Here is a 19262-nt window from a genome sequence, read left to right on the forward strand (position 1 = left end):
CTCTCTTATTTGAACCTTCCATTATGCCGGATACCAGGGTCTTGATTTTTCGTTTGTCGTCCATTCTGCAAATGTGTCCAAATAGTTGTAGCTTCTGTTTTATAACCTTCTGCAGCAGGTTCTCTTTTGGCGTATCTTCTATATAATTCCTGATTGGTGACCTTCTGCATCCATCCTATTCTCAGAATCTTTCCATAACAACTCGTTTTGAACGCCAATATTCCTCTCTTCCAATCTTTGATTGTCACCCGTCTCACATCCGTACAACATGCTGCTGAATACACACGTTTTCAAAACGCCCAGCTTCATTCTTAAGCAAATCGCTTTGCTTTTCCAGATCTTATCCATCGCCTTCAAACTCGCTCTTGCTTTCGCTATTCTAGTCGCTATTTCCTTCTTCCAGTCTAGATCATACCTTATGTTGCTCCCCAGATATGTGAACTTCTCTTCAGTTTCTAGTTGAATACCATCCACACTGATCTTCCTTCCTATTTCCTTATCTGCAAATACCATTGTTTTTGTTTTATTGATGATCACAATCAGTCTGTACCACTTCTCTTCTTTGTTTAGTACCTGCACTGTTTTCACTAGCTTCTCCTCATCTTCCTCAAGGATAACTATATCATCCGCGAACCTCAAGTTGTTAATTCTTTTCCTGTGCACAGATATCCCCTCTACCTCTTCCTTGATCTTGCCCGTCGCTCTCTCCAGGTGTGCGATGAAGATACTTGGCCATATTGGATCTCCTTGTCTCGTACCTCCACTTGTGTTAAACCAACTTCCCAACTCCCCGCATGTTTTCACCACTGCCTCCGCATTATCATTGATATACTTCAACAACCATATTAGTCTGCTACCCACTCCGTATGACTCCAACACCGCCCAAGTCACTTTCTGATCTATACTGTCAAATGCCTTTTGAAAATCAACGAAGCAAGCGTGTACGTTTTTTTTCTTTCGTCAAGCTTTCTCTGCTATCAGTCTGAGTGCCAATATCTGCTGTATGGTACTTCTGTCTTTTCTGAAACCCACTTACTCATCTTCTATGTGTTCTCCTATCTGCGATCTTAATCTCTCAGTCAGTATGATCATCAGCACCTTACCTAGATGACTCGTTAGGGCAACCGTTCTGTAGTTCTTGCACTCCAATGTACTTCCTTTCTTAGTCATTTCACTGCTTTTTCTACTTCCTCCTTTGAAATATTCGTTTCATTCTCGATGCTCGGGGGAGATATCTCTTTCAATTCTTCAATCAGTCTCTGAGACACTCGAGTCCAACTGTTCTTTGTATAGATCAGTGCAATATCTCGTCCATCGCTGCACAATCTTGTCTCTGTTTATGAGCACTTCTTCGTTCTCATCTTTGATCGCCATCTGCTTCAGTTCCATTTCCTATTAATATTCCTAACTGTCTTATATACCTCCCTGGTCTTACACTCACTGTAGTACCTCTCGATATCTTCGCATTGCTCCTCTAACCATTTCTTCTTATCCTTTCTGGCTGCTTTCCTTACCTCTTTGCATTTCATGCTATATTGATGTTCTGCCATCTCAGACACACGTCTTCTGATCTTCAGCGCTCTCTTCTCTTGAACCAACTTCAGTGTCTTCTGGGTAATCCACTTCTCATTGATATTCTCTTCTTCTGGAACAGTCTGCTCAATTGCCTCTTCTATAGCAGTGACTATCCCTGCGACTCTCTTATCTAGCTCTTTCTCTGTGCCGATATTCTTAATCTTCTCTTCGAGCGCTGCTCTGTATGCATTCCCTGTTTCTTCCTCACGTAGCCTCGCCGTGTCTCTTCTTTTCTTAAACTCTGTCTTACATTTTCTTTTGAGTTTTATCTTGATGTTTGCGATCACTAGACTGTGGTCTGAGTCTATATCCGCTCCTTGGAAAGTTCGGCACTGCTGTACATCTTCTTCTTATCAAAATCATATCTATCATGTTCTTGGACTTCCCGTCATTCAATCGCTATGTCCACTTCCTACAGTCCTTTTGTTGGAATCTCATGTTGCAAATCACCATCTCATGCTCTGTAGCAAACTGTAACAGTTTCCCACCTGGTTTGTTTCTTTCTCCATATCCAAACCTTCCTGTGACTCTCTCCCAACCTTCATTATCTGTTCCAATCTTCGCGTTCCAATCTCCTTCGATGATCAGCACATCTTTCTTCGGTATCTCCCCCACTGTCTTTGTCAAGTCTTTATACAATAGCTCAATCTCTTCCTCCGTCCTGTCTGACTTGGGTGCATACACCTGAATGACTGAGTCTGAAGCAGTGGGTCTGTCCCACGAAAGCTCACCTAATAAACTATTTTGCTAGTCTTTAAAGTGCTACTTGACTGCTTTTTGTTCTGAATGACTGAGATGTTGAGTGGTTTTTGCTTCGAATTGCACAACTATCATTCTTGCACTCACCGGTTTGTATCCTAATAATGCTCTTCTAGCTGTTTTGCTAAGAAGGAATCCAACTCCTGCTTCATGCTGCGTTTCGTTTCCTGACCAAATGACTTTGCAACCACATATCTCTCCTGATGCCGTCCAACGCATCTCTGCCGGTCCAAGTGTATCACATTGGTATCTCTCCCTTGCCTTCTGAAGCAGCTCTACTTTTCCAGTTGCCCACAGTGTTCGGATGTTCCATGTTCCAATGGAGATGACATTGAACTCCCTAGTGTCTGCTTTTCTTTGTGAATTAATTTATGATTTGTCTATAGGTCGAAGTGCCATAGTTTTCATGAAATAGTGCAGACCCTGTATGCACAGTCTTAAATGGTTAGGAAATAACTTACCTTAATTTTACTTGAGTCGATTGCTTGAATTCAGAGTGTCTACACAGGGGTTTGCACTGGATTTACTGAACCACTCAGCTAAATTGGACCAAGTTTGTGCATACAACAGCCCCAACATTAAGATTAATTCTATCAGATTGGAACCCACCTAGTGTAACTAATCAAACACATGCATGAAATCACATTCAGGTCTCTGTTTAACAGGAAATGGCTTTTGATAACAGTATAATAAAGCTTTTGGCTCAACACTGGACACTGTAGAATTATCAGAAGTTTATTTATTTCTTCCGTAGGTTTGGGCCCTGCTCCTGTCATTTCTGTGGAGGGACATCAGGACGGAGGGATCCGGCTGGTGTGTCGATCATCCGGATGGTACCCAGAGCCTGAGGCTCAGTGGAGAGATCACCAGGGGCAGCGCTTACCATTGGCCTCTGAAACTGTCTCCCCCAAGGACAGCGGCCTGTTTCAAACAGAGATTACCATTGTTATAGCAGAAGAGTCCAATCAGAAACTGTCCTGCTGTGTGAGGAACCACCGTGTCAACCAGGAGAAAGAGTCAGCGATTTCCATAGCAGGTCAGTTGCCGTCCGCGCTGTGTATGGATAGACTGAGATGCTGCAGACAGGAGCTGAGAGTACAGGTTGCACCTCCCTGGTCCAGCACCCTTGGGACCTGCATGGTCGCAAACGAGGTGTTTTGCTCGACCAAGGCAGGTTAATGTCCTCTGATTCCCACTCCTTGGCTGCCCTTGTGGCCACAAATCCCAGCTCCCACTGGCTTCCCAGCCCTCTGAACCCATGTGGCTGCTGGCTCTGGCTCTGGCTGCAGCCCCAGCTTGCCCTCCTGCCTGGGCTCTCTGGTGCAGGAGCAATGTTGTCAAACCAGAACGTGCTGGTTTTAGGGGGTGGAGCCTGTATTTATCATCATGTCTCCTCGTTAGTAGCCTGAATCTTCAAGGTGCTGAGCATGTCTGGTAAAGTTCTGAGCAAACCCGCGTCTGTTTAAGGGTGGGATTTTCAGCTCATGTTTGCAGACTAGCGGGCTCTGCAGCAAAGCGATCAGGATCAGGGCTGGTCCACTGGTCAATTCATGGCAATTTGGGGTGTAACTCTGCCTCTCACTGGCCTGCCGGGCACTGCTGCCTGCACCGACAGTTCTGTCTTAGGCTTCAGTCCACCCTGCTTTGAAACCCGAACTGATCAACATGCACCAGCGAAGTGTTCGATCACTACTGCAGGGTCCCTTCACCCAGGTAGTGCGCAGCAGACTAGTGCGAGGTACATTATTTTTTGTCAAATTCCAAATTTCTTGGTCAAGGAGGAGTTACGGTCCAGACTCCAGAGAATATAATAAGGTAAAATAAGTAAATAAAGAGTTTGGGGTGTATTCAAAAGTTTCTGGTCACCCACATTTGGTTCACACTCCACCTACTGTCTATCCCTGGCCTCGGGGATGTTCAAATTGACACCAGTTGGAGGTAGGTTTGGCACAGCAGAGTCCTTTCCTATCCCCCTAACACACCCCCGCCCATTGAGTAACCATGTTGGATTAACAACATAAAAGTGTCACATCTACCTGTGTATTTTCCTGTGTAGTCAGAGTCCCCACTGGCCCAGTGTCCTGCCTTCCTGCTGCACATATTTGCTCCCAAGTCAAGGGCACTCTCTCTTGCAGGGCTGTTTTTCCCAAGGATCAATCCCTGGCTGGTGGCTCTGGCTGTGATCCTGCCTCTGCTGGCTGTTCTCATCCCCCTGGCCAGTTACTGCTTCTGGAGACAGCACAGAGCAAAAGGTGAAGTAAGGAGAGTCGGGCAGGCAGGAGGGTGAACGTGTGGGGGGCGAGAGAGATTAGTAGCGGCGTTGGGATTAGTGGGTTTTGATTTTGTTCAGAGGAGTTGCAGGCAGCAGGAGCTGGGCTGAGGGTGACGGGGGACCTGAATAAATTATGACTTTGTCTGAAGTGAATCAAGTGGTTTCACCTCTCAGCTCTCACTGGAGAGTCCAACTGAATGTGAGTGTGAACTGTTCCCTGGGGATCAGCATTGCTGAGTGTGAAATGCCGTGTTGGGCCCAGTGGGCTGGGCTTGGAGCTGGTGTTCCCTGTGTGCTGAGCACTTGGGTGGCCTCTCAGGTGAGAGTCAGGTGCCACCCAGCTGATTAGCAGAGTGCTCACAGTCACCAGCCTGTGTTTGTATGGGTGGTGCACATCCACTCACACCTTGGTGCACAGAACAAAATTTCTTCCACCCAGGGATGGAAAAAGTCAGCGGAAACAGTGCTTGGAGCACTAACATGTGGAACTTAAGTTCTTGCAGGAAGCCAGAAAGTGTAAGATGTGTTTCTTAGGGCCCAGCCCCACTCCCCCATTTGGCTTGCAGCTAGGAGCTGTGAGTGAGGAAAGCAGTGGCTGTGCCCATGCAAAGGTTAGGAGTTACCTGGGTTACACCTGCGACAGGAGCAGGACAATGAACTCTCTGCTGTAGCATAAGTGCTCAGATGCGGGTTTTTCAACTCACAGAGGCCAGAAATTGGCCTTTAGCGATCTCGGTGTTTATAGGGAGCTGGGGTTTGAAAGTTGGTTTAGGGGTCTGGATGCAATTTCTGTTTAACTTCATTGGCACCGAATATAGAAACTCCCTAAGGCAGCTGTGAAAGTCCTACCCAGAGGATTCTCTTTCCTGAAGCACTGTGAGCTTTATGTCAAAGTGTACCACTGTCGGCAGGACTGGGAAGGGGAAGTGCCTGTTACAAGGATTTCCCCGTGAAGACGAAAGCAGGTAATTCAGAGGAGCAGAGAGGAGCTGTGCTTTGTGCCTGTGAACGGGGGAACTGGGTTTGGTACCTTTAGAACTGTCACCTATTCATCCTGTTAGCACCAGAATCAGAGAGGTTTATTGGAGGCTTTACAAATACAGTATTTGGGTTGAGTCCAATTTTAGGTACCAGGACTCACTCATTTTGAGTGGTGTGTAAAGTTTGTGTCTGTGCCTAGAGAACCAGGTTGGGCTCATTTCCAAACACTAAGCACTCAGAACAATTAACTGTCACTGTCTTGGTCCCTGGACCTCTCGGAGGATTCTCCACGCCACCTGTACTGGTGAGCGCGGTGGCTTGCATTGCTGTAACACAAACACACATAGTAACTGCACAACTGATCTGGGATGCTGGTCAGTCTGGACACACAATGGTTTAGCTCAGGCTGTGCTGGGTACATGCGGGTTACCTGTTTCTTCCTAGCTTTCACTTTCCCCAGGAGCATGTACCACCCACAAGGCTGGGAACTGGCCTGGGCTGGGGGTGCAGAGACCTCCACAGATGGACCTGACCATGTCTCTTCATTTGCCCATCTATTGCTTCTGTATTTCACAGCTACAGCAGAGCTGCATGAAACAGCAACGTGGACCTCACCATCAAGAAGATGCAATGAAATCTCACCTCTCACCCTTCTTGTTCTAGAGACTCTGCAATTTGAATGGGAGGGCTAGGAAGCTCAGTGTCTGGGCCAGTTACATTAACTGATGCAGGGGTGGTTGCCATAAATATGACTGTGTGAAATCTCACCTCTCCTGCTTTTCTTTTTCTAGAGACCCTGCTGTCTGAGCACAAGAGAGAGAAAGGTCAGTGTCTGGGCCAGTTATATTAACTGATGCAGGCGTTTTTGCCATAAACCTGACTGTGAAATCTTACCTCTCCTGCTATTCTTTTTCTAGAGACCCTGCTGTCTGAGCACAAGAGAGAGAAAGGTCAGTGTCTGGACCACTTACATTAACTGCTATTAAGTTATCCGTGTAAACATAACACACTTCTCAGCACAGTTCGGTGATGTGCAGCCTGTGGGTCCATGGGCCCCTGCGACTGTGCTGAAGATTTCCAAAGGGGTCTGCATCTCTGTTCAAAGTTAGGGGTCTGGAAATGAGCAAAGGTTGAACCCATGGCCTTAGAGGCTGTGCTACAGCTCTGCCGCTGAAAGGAAGGCAGCGTGTCTGCTGTTAGCTGGCAGGAGAGAGCTCACCTGCCAGTCAGAAACTTCCATCCCCAACTAGCTGCAGCAGCTTTGGCAGCAGGAGACTTTTCTGCTGACAAAGGGCTGTGGCACCAGTGCTTTCCATTGGCAAAATGTCTCTGGTTCGGGAGTGTGTGTTTTTCTTAACAACTCTGATTGACAAAAGTGCAAATAGTGACAAATTGTCCTGGGAAAGGTTTCAGTGTCACCATCCCAACCTCACCGTGCTGAGTGTGAGCAGCCAGCGTCACTGCCTGCAGACTCAGGCAGATCTCCCTGGGCTGGTGCACTGGCTACACCCAGATCACTTGCTCAGTGTCCTCCTCAGACCCAGAGAGGCTGCACACTTTTGTGTTGGGTTAAAGGCCCAGAGCAGTGTAACAGGCTCCAGGCGGGGGCAGACTCCTCCTCTGCAGGCAGAGCAGAAAACTGCTGCCGGCTGCCCTCTGAGATCCCCCTCAAGCCCTTTTGTAGCTCAGGGGTCTCAAACGTCAGTCCTGGCACCACTAATGGTCCACAGCCACCTTGCAAGTGGGCCGTGAGCTCAGGGATTCCCCCTGCCCCCAACAATGGAGAACCTACACTGGCACTTCAGCCTTGGGCCCCGGCCCTGTGAGCTTAGAGCGCCAGCAGTGGCCTCCTGCTGGGGTGTGGGAGGCGTGTAAACAGCCCTGAGCCTGGCTGGATTCAGGTCATGGCGGGAGCAAGCAGCTCTATGCACTGCCAGTGCCCCTCACCCAGCTAGGGGAGCAGCAGGCACAGATGTGCAGCCTGGAGGCTTTCCCCATTGCTCCCATTGGCTGCAGTTCTGGACTCACAACCAATAGGAACAGCGGGAGTCCATGCCTGGGACACGGTGCCTGGGAATAGCAGGGGGGTGTGATGCCAGGTAGGTGCTCCCCCATCCCCCTTGTGCCCAGACCCTGCACCTCCATCCTCCTGATGTACACCCCTCCCACTGAGCCCCTGCCTCCCAGCCCGTGTCTGTACCCTCCCCCCACCAGACTGTGCTCCCCCCTCACTCCCACAGCCTCCCCTCCCCCCGCCAGACTTGCTACCTGTCTGCTCCTGCACCTGCCCACCCTGGCCAAAGCCCCGACCTCCAGCCTGCTCCTGCACCCACCCACCCTGGCCAAAGCCCCGACCTCCAGCCTGCTCCTGCACCCACCCACCCTGGCCAAAGCCCCGACCTCCAGCCTGCTCCTGCACCCACCCACCCTGGCCAAAGCCCCGACCTCCAGCCTGCTCCTGCACCCACCCACCCTGGCCAAAGCCCCGACCTCCAGCCTGCTCCTGCACCCACCCACCCTGGCCAAAGCCCCGACCTCCAGCCTGCTCCTGCACCCTCCTCCTGCCATACGCCCTCTACCCAGCCCACAGCTGCACATTTCTCCCCTTCCCACCCTCAGCGCTCTCCTGCGCCGGCCCTTCTGGCCAGACACCCCCTGCAGCACTCAGCCTCCCTCCCCATTCCACTCCCAGGCACCGAACCCCTCATTGCTGGCCTCATCCCAGAGGCCCACAAAATCTAACCTGGGACCCAAAGAGTTTCAGGCCTGCGGGAAGCCATGGACCTTGTTCTTCCCTCCCTCCTGTCTCTGCGTCCCCTCCCGTGAGGATGGAGCACCAGGGAGTGAGGTGTATCAGTACTAGGCCACATCAGTAGAGAGCAGTGGCCCCCAACCCAAAAAAGATTCCCCACCCCTGCCATAAATAGAACATTGAAACCTGGTTTGGGGCACACATTAATATTTTACTTTAATTAAAAAGGAAGTTTGGTAGCCAACAGGATGAAGTTAAAGCTCTTACTCTGTTTAATCATTTTGCTGAACAATATTTCCTCTCTTACCGGTTATCTGTGTTTCCTTACGTTGTAACTCCAGTAACCCAATACGAGTATTTAGGTATTTAGAGGTAGGAGGAGGCATTTTTGTCATCTTGAGCGGGCCACCGAAAGGTTTCCATGGAGCATGTTTGGCCCACAAGTTTGAGAACCACTGTTGCAGGGGTTATACAAGGAGATGGTCTGGGAACAAAGAGGATATGTCAGGGCAGGGCCACACATGCCAGCACTGCTGAGATTCTGGGCTGGGCTGCTGCTAACAGGCACCCAGGGAACGGCTGCTGTAACTAAAGGCATCAGCTAAATGAGGAAAACTCACTGCCGTCATGGAATGTGTAACTACAGTTTCACATGTTGCTTTCCTTTCATACAGCTCATGCTGTATCCAGCAGGGATCGCAATCACCACCACTTTCAAATGCCTCCAGCCCCCTTCCTTCCCCCCCCACTCCAAACACGTACTCTGGCTATTCACCCAACTGACCCAACAGGGTTCTGACCAGACTGGGGCTGGCCTGGGATGGGATGGGAGGGTAAGAACCCTGATGGCAGCAGCTGGCTGAAGAGGAAGCAAGAAGCCTGGCTCACTGAAGCGTGGCGAGGGACTGCTAACCCCGACTCCAACCACACACTTACCCCTAAATCCTCTGCCTGAGATCGCTGCCTCGGCCTGGGTCCTGAGGGATCAAATGGAGATTGCAGGGGCAGTCAGGCTTCTATACTTGTCACAAAGCCAGGAGGTTTCTGCCCACTGATGTCTAGAACGTGCCTTCAAATGCTGGGGCTGATGTACCTGATTGTCAGTAGCTATCCTGGTGCAGACAGAGGGAAAGGATCACTGAGTTCAGTTGTGGGGGGGGTCCCCTTCACTCAGGGGAAAGGAAAGGGAGACAGCCCCTTGAGCTTACTCAGGATTTCTATGTCCCCAGTACAACACTGGCCATGAAAGAGCTCAGCTGAGCACCCCAGTGTGTGTTGCTTTCTGCCGGTAGAACAATGACTCCAACGAATTTGCAATAATCGAATTAAATCTTCTGCCTTGTAACTCCCCTGTGCTGTCATTCACTTCCAGCTGCACACCGAGCTGTGAGGCCCCTGTGTTCATGCACTGGAAGGGAGAATCCCAGATTTTATACCAAGTAGACCCTGTAATGGGGAGAACTCGCCAGTGTAGCATCTCTAGCTGGTGGCATGGGAATCAGCTCACCCAGCTTCTGAGAGCCTTGTTCTGGCCCGCAGCTCACCTTCCATTCAGACCCACGTCCTTCCCTGACCACAGAGCCTGGCTCTCTGCTACTGCCTCACTCTGGGGTCCTCCCCTCCCAGGGAACCTCAAGCCCCTTTTCCTCACTTTGTCTCAGTGACCCACGGATAGTCTTCATCTAGCCCTTACCTCCGGGACACACTGCAGTGTGAAGTGGCTGCTCGTATGGGCAGAGAGTTGGCCTAGAGCTCCCCTGATCAGAATGCCCCCGGCTCACCTGCCCTTCCCCAGCGCTGCTCTGTCCACAATACCCAGCTCCAGCAAACAGGTAGATGCCCGTCCAGCCAGGGCTGGAGCCGAGAGCGTGTTCACCCTGGCCAGCCATCTCTTTTATACGGCCCTCCTGGGCTCCGATTGGGGTGACCATCCATCCCGTTTTCAGCGGGACAGCCCTGTAATTCGGGTGCCATTCTGATTTATTTTGCACAAGGGGCCAATTGCCCCGTATTTCACAGGGTTCATTGGCCTCGCCCACCTAAGGGATCTGGGAATCAGAGTGTGCGGTAACTCCACTGCTGCCGGGCTTCTGCCAGCAGGGGCTGGAGCTGAGCCGGGGCTGCTGGAGTTGTAGCGGGAGCTGCGGAGGGTGTGAACTGGGGCTTCAGTGTGTTGGATGCAGGGCCTGGGTGTCAGGGGTTAGAGCGGGAGCCGGGAGTGGAGTCAGAGCCATGGGGGGTTGAGGGGGCTGTGGAGGTTGGAGCAGGAGCCCAGGGCAGGGGAGGTGGGATTGCAGTGGGGCTACTGGAGCCGGGGACAGGGACGGGGATGGGGACGGCGGGAGGCAGAGCTGGAGCTACGGAGGGTTTGAACCAGGCTGCGGAGGTTGGAGCAGGGGCCGGAGCAGGGGTCGGGGGTGTGGAGCAGGGCTGCCAGAGCTGGGGCCAGGGCCCGGGGGGCTGGAGCCGCAGCCTCGGGGGGTTGAGTGTGGGGGTTGACTCTGCAGTGGTGGGGGCTGCCACCCACAGCTCGGGGAAGCCAGGAGTTTCACTGGTGGGGCAGCAGCCCTGTTCCCGGTGCCCCAGATAGGGCGACCATCCGTCCTGTTTTGGCCAGGATGGGGGTCATTCCCTATGTCCTGGATTTGGCCAGGGGAGATGTGGTCCCCCAGCTCTGATTGGCTGCCACAAGCCTTCCCTGGTTACTTCCCAGGACAACCCTTGCCCATGGTCTGTTTTAACCTGTCTTCACCAGTGCAGATCAACCGCCCTGTCACAGACCCCCATGGGAGATGTTCAGAGCTCTCCCTATGAACCGAGAGTCAATGTGGGTTAGGTGGGATCTTACTGAACAGCCTCTTTATTCTTTTCACACCTTCACTTGTTTCTCTTTTGTTTGCTTTTAGAGAAGCTGCAGGGTGAACTCGGTAAGTCGTCTTTTATTGCTAATGTAAACCTGGTTACAAACTTGTCTCCTATTTGAGGTGTCCGTGTTCAAGTCTCATCTCTCGGTCTGTGTTTGGTTGCAGAGTGGAGAAGAGCCCTACTAAATGCAGGTAAATAAATACGCATTTTCCCCAATTGACAGTTACCGTGTGGATAATATGTTTGCTGTTGTTATAAACTTTATTAAAAGAGTTTTCTGTTCAACAAGTCTGTGCTCAGGGCAATTCTCACCTCCCATATTTGCTTCATTTCAGGTAGGTAGAACGTCGGGCAATACGCAGGTAACTATGCTGTAAACTCCACTGAAATGTGATCTGTGAATCCCCACCCCCTAGTCCCTGAAAGCTCTCTGACCCTTGGCTTTGGAAAAGTGCTTCATAGTGAAAGATTATTTCCGATGGCTTCACCTTCTCAGGCACCTGGGTGCTGCCCAATACACTTCATCTCATGTGCCCTTAGTAGGCATTGAACGGCTGAACCCTCCCCTCCCCACAGCAGGGTCTGCACACCATGAAACGTGCAATTTCCCTCTACGATAACATGAAGGGTTAAGAGCTGTTCAGTGTCTCTATTGAGCTGGGTGAGGAGGGTCCCCGCTGCTGGGGCAGATGGTTCAATAAGGGCGACCCTATCAACCCTTAACACACAGCCACGTAGGACACTGGACAGCTGGGGCAGCTGGGGGTGTGATGCCTTAGCTACATGCTCAGTGTGCATTTCCCCACCCCCACCCCAGGCTGCTCTCAGCAGGGACATTCCCAGGTGGAGGTGGGACCTGGGACCAGGCTGGGGTTGGCCACATGGGCCTGAGAGGGGTTAAGCCTGGAGATGGGGGGCTAGTTTGTGGGGCAAGGAGGCAGAATCTGGGAATGGGGGGTGGTGTTTGGAGGGTTGATTCAAACATTGCACCTTCCCACTTAAGAGCCTGTCCCCAGATGCATCATTTTCCTTATCCTCGTTTGCTCTCCAGTCTAGGGGTGAAAGTAACGTAAACTTTCTAACTGGTACAGATACCTGCTGTTCTCAAAATAGGGGTGATAACGTCAAACCCCCCCATACATTGCGCAGGGGCCCAGTGTTCCTGTAGGCTCCCCTGCATGGGACAAGGGGCCTGCTCCAGCCCCTGGCTCCTTGGTCTGGAGGAACAGTGGGGGGCCTGGTGCCCCTGAGCTCATGTGAAGCTGGGTGTGAGGGCTGCTGCAAAAGTCTCAGCTCTGGGCACGAAAATGCAAGGGAGCGTGCACAAAGTGCTGAACCAGTTTCAAAGACAATACAGGCCTTAATTGTCTTCCAACCTGGCAAATGATGCGTTTTGAAACTCTTGGGCTAAAAGGAAACATGTTTATGGGCTTCCCAGTCACAGACCCAGTGCGCTGGAGCGCAGCCACTGGAACATTGTCCAACACACACGTGTCCTGGCCGCTGTTTGTTGTGCCACCGTTCACCCCCCTGCTCTGTCCCCAATGGCCTTGAACCCTCCTGCTGCTGCCACCTGCCCCAGTGACCCCTGCGAGTCTTGAGGTTCCACCAGCTCCCAGTCATATCAGCTGCGGAGGGGAACTGCTGGTGCTGCTGGGCTGTGTGCCAGAGACCCTGTCCTGCAGCTGGGCTGAGCACTTACACCTGCCCAGCAGGGACCTCAGCTCCAGCGGTCACTGAACAAACCCAGCGACGCCCTGGGGCCTGATCAGCTCCGTCTGTACCCAGGGGAGAGGGGCAGGTCAGACAGTGCCTGTGAGTGTCAGCAAAACCCCCGCGCCCCCGTCTCCCTCCTCACTAGGACACAGCCCCCACCCCTCCTGCTGCAGGGGTGCAGCTCAGTGGGGTGACCAGGGCTCCCTTTGCAGTGGCAGAGGCGCCGGGGCTCAGCCTGGCCGGCCCCAGCACAGATTAGCTCTGAGGGATCCCCTCACTCAGGCCGGCTCAATTCAGCTCTGCTGCCCGTTACCCGCACAAGGAGACGACATTTCCTGACCCCCATCAGTACCGCAGCGATGTGTAACCCGGCACCAGCCAGACTGGCTCCCTGGCAGCACAGCTCCGTCTGCTGGGTCCCAGCAGGGCAGGAGGGTTCCTGGACGTCCAGTCTGGGCCTGGCGCATCCCCCTGGCCGGGCTCCTCAGGAGCGGTGAGGGGAGAGCTCCCTCCCCCCTGCTCACCCCCATCGTCTGCCAGGGGCAGGTCGGCCGATGCACCGACCCAACCGCCCGACACTGGCAGAGACACCAGCCGGGTGAGAGCCCCTCTGGGTCCCCCGTCTCCCCTGTCTGCGTCCCCGGCACAAGGGTTTTCTGCTGCTCTGTGACAGGGTCTGACCCAGCCAATTTCCATTCACGTTTCCAGCCCACCACTGAACAGGCAGCGCTGCCTGGGACTGAGGGTGAGGGGAGTCGGGGGGTGTGGGAAGTATAACCCAATTGGGGGGTCTAGGAAATCCCTGTGGGAACCTGCCCCTCCCATCACTGCCCTTCCCCCCTCCCCCATCACCTGCTGCTCCCCACTACCCTTCACCCCTCCCCCTCCACCTTCACCCCTCCTCTTCACCTGCCCCTCCCCTCTCCACCTTCACCCTTCCCTATCATCTACCCCTCCCCTCTCTACCTTTACTCCTCGCTTCACCTGCCCCTCCCCTCTGCACTTCACCCTCCCTCTTCACCTGCCCCCCTTCACTTTCACCTGCCCCTCCCTGCTCCCCTTCACCCCAAGCCATCACCTGTCCCTTCTCCCCTTCACCCCCCATCACCTGCCCCTCCCCTCTCACTTTCACCCCCCATCACCTGCCCCTCCCCCTCCACCTTCACCCCTCCCCTTCACCTGCCCCTCCCCTCTGCCCTTCACACCTCCCCTACACCTGCCCCTCCCCCCTCCTCCTTCAACCTTCCTCTTCACCTGCCCCTCCCCTCTACACCTTCACCCCTCCCCTACACCTGCCCCTCCCATCTCCACCTTCATCCCTCCCCATCAGCTGCCCCTCCCCTCTCCACTTCACCCCTCCCCATCACCGGACAATTCCCTTTCCCCTTCACCCCTCCCCTTCACGTGCCCCTCCCCTCTCCACCTTCATCCCTCCCCATCACCTACCCGCCTCTCCCCTTCACCCCCTCCCCATCACATGACCCTTCCCTTTCCCCTTTACCCCTCCCCATCACCTGCCCCTCCTGTCTCCACCTTCATCCCTCCCCATCACCTACCCCTACCTTCTCCCCTTCACCCCTCCCCATCACCTGCCCCTCCCCTCTCCACCTTCACCCCTCCCCATCACCTGCCCCTCCCCTCTCCACCTTCACCCCTCCCCATCACCTGCCCCTCCCCTCTCCCTTTCACCCTTCCCCTTCACCTGCTCCTCCCCTCTCCACCTTCATGCCCTTATCAACTGTCCCTTCCCTCTCCCCTTCACCTGTCCCCATCACCTGCCCCCCCCCTCCACCTTCACCCCTCCCCTTCACCTCCCCACTCCCCTTCACCCTCCCTCTTCACCTGCCCTGCCCCTCTCCACCACCTGCCCCTCCCTTCTCCCCTTCACCCTCCCGATCACATGCGCCTCCCTGCTCCACCTTCACCCCTCCCCTTCACCTGCCCCTCCCCTCTCCTCTTCACCCTCATTACCTGCCCCTCCCCTCTCCACCTTCACCCCTCATCACCTGCCCCTCCTTGCTCCCCATCACCTGTCCCTTCCCTCTCCACCTTCACCCCCCCCATCACCTGCCCCTCCCCTCTGCCCTTCACCCTCCCTCTTCATCTGCCCCTCCCATCTCCACCTTCACCCCCCATCACCTGCCCCTTCCTTCTCCCCTTCACCTCTCTCCCATCACCTGCCCCTCCCCTCACCACCTTCACCCCTCCGTCTTCATCTGCCCCTCCTCTCTCCCCTTCACCCCTCCCTCTTCACCTGCCCCTCCCCTCTGCCCTTCACCCTCCCTCTTCACCTCCCCCCTCCTCTTCACCTGCCCCTCCCCACTCCACATTCACCCCTCCCCTACACCTTCTCCTCCCATCTCCACCTTCACCCCTCTCCATCACCTGACCCTCCCTTCTCCCCTTCACCCCTCCCCATCACCTGCCCCTCCCTTCTCCCCTTCACCCCTCCCCATCACCGGACCCTTCCCTTTCCCCTTCACCCCTCCCCATCACCTGACCCTCCCTTCTCCCCTTCACCCCTCCCTTCACCTGCCCCTCCCCTCTGCCCTTCACCCCTCCCCATCACCTGCCTCTCCCTTCTCCCCTTCACCCCTCCTCTTCACCTGCCCATCCCCTCTCCACCTTCCCCCCTCTTCATCACCTGACCCTCCCCTTTGCCCTTCACCCTCCCTCTTCACCTGCCCCCCTCCACCTTCCCCCCTCCCCTTCACCCGCCCCTTCCCTCTCCACCTTCCCCCCTCTTCATCACCTGATCCTCCCCTCTGCCCTTCACCCTCCCTCTTCACCTCCCCCCCTCCACCTTCACCCTTCCTCTTCACCTGCCCTTCCCCTTCCACCTCCAACCCTCCCCTACACCTTCTCCTCCCATCTCCACCTTCATCCCTCTCCATCACCTGCCCCTCCCTTCTCCCCTTCACCCCTCCCCTCTCCCCTTCACCTCTCTCCCATCACCTGCCCCTCCCCTCTCTCCTTCACCCCCCCTTCACCTGCCCCTCCCCTCTCCATCTTCACCCCTCCCCATCAGGTGCCCCTCCCTTCTCTCCTTCACCCTTCCCCATCACCTGCCTCTCCCCTCTCCCCTTCACCCCCCATCTACCCCCATCTACACCTCCCCTTCACCCCCCATCCTACCCCTCCCTTCTCCCATTCACCCCTCCCCTTCATGTGCCCCTCCCCTCTGCCCCTCACCATCCCTTTTCACTTCCCCTCCCCACCTTCACTCCTCCTCTTCACCTGCCCGTCCCTTCTCCCCTTCACCCCCAATCACTTCTCCCTCCCCTCTCCTCTTCATCCCCTCCCCTTCACCTACCCTTCCCCTCTCCACCTTCACCCCCCATCACCTGCCCCTTCCCTCTCCCCTCACCCCTTCTTTTCACCTGCCCCCCTTCACCCTCCCTCTTCACCTGCCCCTCCCTTCTCCACCTGCTCCTCCCCTCTCCACCACCTGCCCCTCCCTTCTCCACCTGCTCCTCCCCTCTCCACCACCTGCCCCTCCCTTCTCCCTTTCAACTCTCCCCTTCACCTGACCCTCCCTTCTCCCCTTTACCCCCCCATCATCTGCCCCTCCCTTCTCCACCTTCACCACTTCCCTTCACCTGCCCCTCCCCTTCACCCTCCCTCTTCACCTCTCCACCACCTGCCCCTCCCTTCTCCCCTTCCCATCACCTGCCCCCACTCTCCCCTTCACCCCTCCCCTTCACCTGCCCCTCCCCTCTCCTCTCCAACTGTCAGCCGGTCTCTGCCCCTCCCCCGCTCTCTCTGCCCTCCCCCCTCAGTGTCTCCTCACAGGCAGGGGGGCCCTGACCCCCCTCAGACAACACCCCCAGAGTGATCACTGGGGCGCAGGTTCATTCCCCTCTGACCCCAGGGACCAGCCCTGCCCCCGCACTGACTCTGTGACTCTCCCCAGTGGACGTGACTCTGGATCCAGACACGGCAAATCCCTGGCTCGTCCTGTCTGAGGATCGGAAACGTGTGAGCGACGGAGGCACATGGCAGCGTCTGCCCCGCAACCCCGAGAGATTTGATAACTGTATCAATGTGCTGGGCGCGGAGCGGCTCACGGGCGGGAGGAGTTACTGGGAGGTGGAGGTGGGAGACAAGACTTGGTGGGAGCTGGGGGTGTGCAGGGAATCTGTGAGCAGGAAGTGGTGGGTCACACTCACCCCTGGGAACGGCTACTGGGTTGTGCGGCTGAGGGACGGGAGATACTCGGCCCGCACCTCCCCCCCGACCCCGCTCCCCGTGAGCGCTGGGCCCGGCCGGGTGGGGATTTTCCTGCACTACGAGGCGGGCGAGGTCTCATTTTACAATGTGACCGACAGGTCCCCTCTCTTCACTTTCACCGACACCTTCTCCGGGCCCCTCCGCCCTTATTTCTGTCCCGGCCTCAACACTGGGGGGACAAACGCGGCTCCCCTGACAATCTGCCCCGGCCCAGCGCAGCCGCAGGGAATCTCTGTCCCCGACAGGGACCCTGCGGCACAGACTGGCCCCTCCCAGCGCTGACGCCCCCCAGCCCGGCTCCCATGGGGACGTCTAAGGGCATCACCCCCCTGCCCCCACCCCCGTCAGTGCCCAGGCCTGTGCGCTGTGGGGGGAGGGAGTCAGGGGAGCAGCTGCAGGGCTGTGGGGGGCAGGGCACTGCGGGAAATGTGTGAATTGCTCCCCCCACCCCCAGCTCCACTTCCAGCTCCCTGGGTGTGACTCAAAGGCAGGTCAGTAAAGGGCAGAGCCTGATGCTCCTGCCCCCACCCCTCCCGCACCCCAACCTCCTGCCTCAGGTCACCAGCCCCTCCAGCCGCACCCCACACACCAGCCCCTCTGCAGCCCCCCTCCCCTCGGTCATAACTCCCTGCCGCACCCCGCGCCCCTCCCCCACACCAGCATCCTCTCCTGCACCCAGCCGCCCTCCTGGGCCTGCACCCCAATCCCTGAGCCAGGTCACCACCAGACCCCTCTGTACCTCCTCTCCCAGCCCCACCGTGTGAGAGGCCCCAGGAGGAAGAGCCTGTGAGATAAAGGGTGGCTGGAGAGGAGCCCAGGGAGCGGGGAGAGGCCCAGGGAGGGGCCTGGGTACGTGGCACATGTCCTGCTCTGGGGGAGTCTCTGCCTGCGGAGGGGGGAGGAGCGGCCCCAGGGGCAGCGCTGGGCAGGTGAGAGCACCGGGGCCCTGCTGTGCGTACGGCCCCTCTGCGCTGCAGCCTCAGCTGGGTGTGTATGCGGGGGGCTGGGGAAGGGGCTCAGCAGCTGGGCCAGCCGGGGGGGTACGAGCCCAGCCCCAGGGTGTGTGACCAGGGGCCCAGCTGGGCCGTGCAGAACCCACTGGCTCTTCCCGTGGGTTTGCCCCTCCCGTGCGCGGTGACAAAGGGCCCCAGCGCCGGGCGAGGCGGGTGGGAAATACCGACACACACCGAGTGCCTGGTGCTGCCCCTGGGACTCGCCCAGCCCCCAGCCCAGGGGCAGCAGACGGCGCCGGGCGGGGGAGTCGCTCCTGTCCCAATTCCTGCCCTGCGACATCTCCGTGTGACGTCCGGGGGGGACAAAACTGAGCAATTGTTCTACTCCAGCAGTGCCAGGTGCATCCCCAGCGCTCTTCTCATTCCCACTTCACTGGGTTTTACACGCACCCGCCAGGCACGTCTTGTAAACGGGCTCATCGACATTGCTGGTTCACTCCAAACCCCAGGGCCGTTTGCCTGGGCTGTGCAGCGCCACCAGCCAATTTCCGCGGCATCGCTGGCGGGTGTTGCGTCCTGTTGTGGAAAACGTCGCTGCTCCAGCTCACTGAGGGGGTTTTGGGAAATGCGGGAGCAGAGTTTGTACCAATAAACCCGAGAGTGATCCACCGAGTGTCTCTGTGTGCCTCACTCTCGCTCGTGTGCCGTGTTGGCCTGGGGTTTGGTGTGCGTAGGGGGGAGCCCTCACAGCAGGGGGTTGGGCGTGGGGGGTCAGGCCAGGTGTGGAGGTTAGTGGGGTGAGGGTAGGGGTGGAGGACTCAGGGCAGAGAGTTTGGTGCGGGGAAGGGGGTGAGATCTCAGGATTTGACCGGGAGTGGGACGTCTCCTCATGTGTGTGGGCTGGGGGTGGTCCATGTCGTGGTTTCTGACACCAGCATCTCTGGGGAGGCCGGCTGGGCCCGGCTGGGTTCTGCAGCCCCAGGCTGAGCTCCTTGCAGGGAGGCGTCTTTCACAGTCTGGGGAAAAGGGACAGGCCACAGCACTGGGCATGGCCCTGGGGTGAGCTGGGGGTGCCAACTTCAGCCCCACTTTGGGGGCCAGCTGGCACCTGCTACTGGGGGGCCATCTGCAACTTTGGGGTGGGCGGCTGTTGGGGCCG

At 56.0% G+C, this 19262-nt stretch overlaps 1 protein-coding gene across 3 annotated transcripts in view; it reads left to right on the forward strand.

Annotated features, from left to right (window-relative positions):
- LOC142024813 (butyrophilin subfamily 1 member A1-like) overlaps positions 1-18766 on the forward strand; it is a 77759-nt gene extending 58993 nt beyond the window's left edge. For all 3 annotated transcript variants that reach the window (XM_075017065.1, XM_075017064.1, XM_075017066.1), the window contains 7 exons: positions 3089-3370; positions 4470-4586; positions 6379-6411; positions 6505-6537; positions 11246-11266; positions 11369-11395; positions 16834-18766. In XM_075017065.1, the coding sequence (XP_074873166.1) occupies positions 3089-3370; positions 4470-4586; positions 6379-6411; positions 6505-6537; positions 11246-11266; positions 11369-11395; positions 16834-17432 (1112 nt within the window). In that variant the 3' untranslated portion in view covers positions 17433-18766. The remainder of the gene's footprint in view (positions 1-3088; positions 3371-4469; positions 4587-6378; positions 6412-6504; positions 6538-11245; positions 11267-11368; positions 11396-16833) is intronic.
- The last annotated feature ends 496 nt before the right edge of the window (positions 18767-19262 follow it).

The sequence above is a fragment of the Carettochelys insculpta genome, chromosome 22 (assembly GCF_033958435.1).
Source record: "Carettochelys insculpta isolate YL-2023 chromosome 22, ASM3395843v1, whole genome shotgun sequence".
NCBI classification, from domain to species: domain Eukaryota; kingdom Metazoa; phylum Chordata; order Testudines; family Carettochelyidae; genus Carettochelys; species Carettochelys insculpta.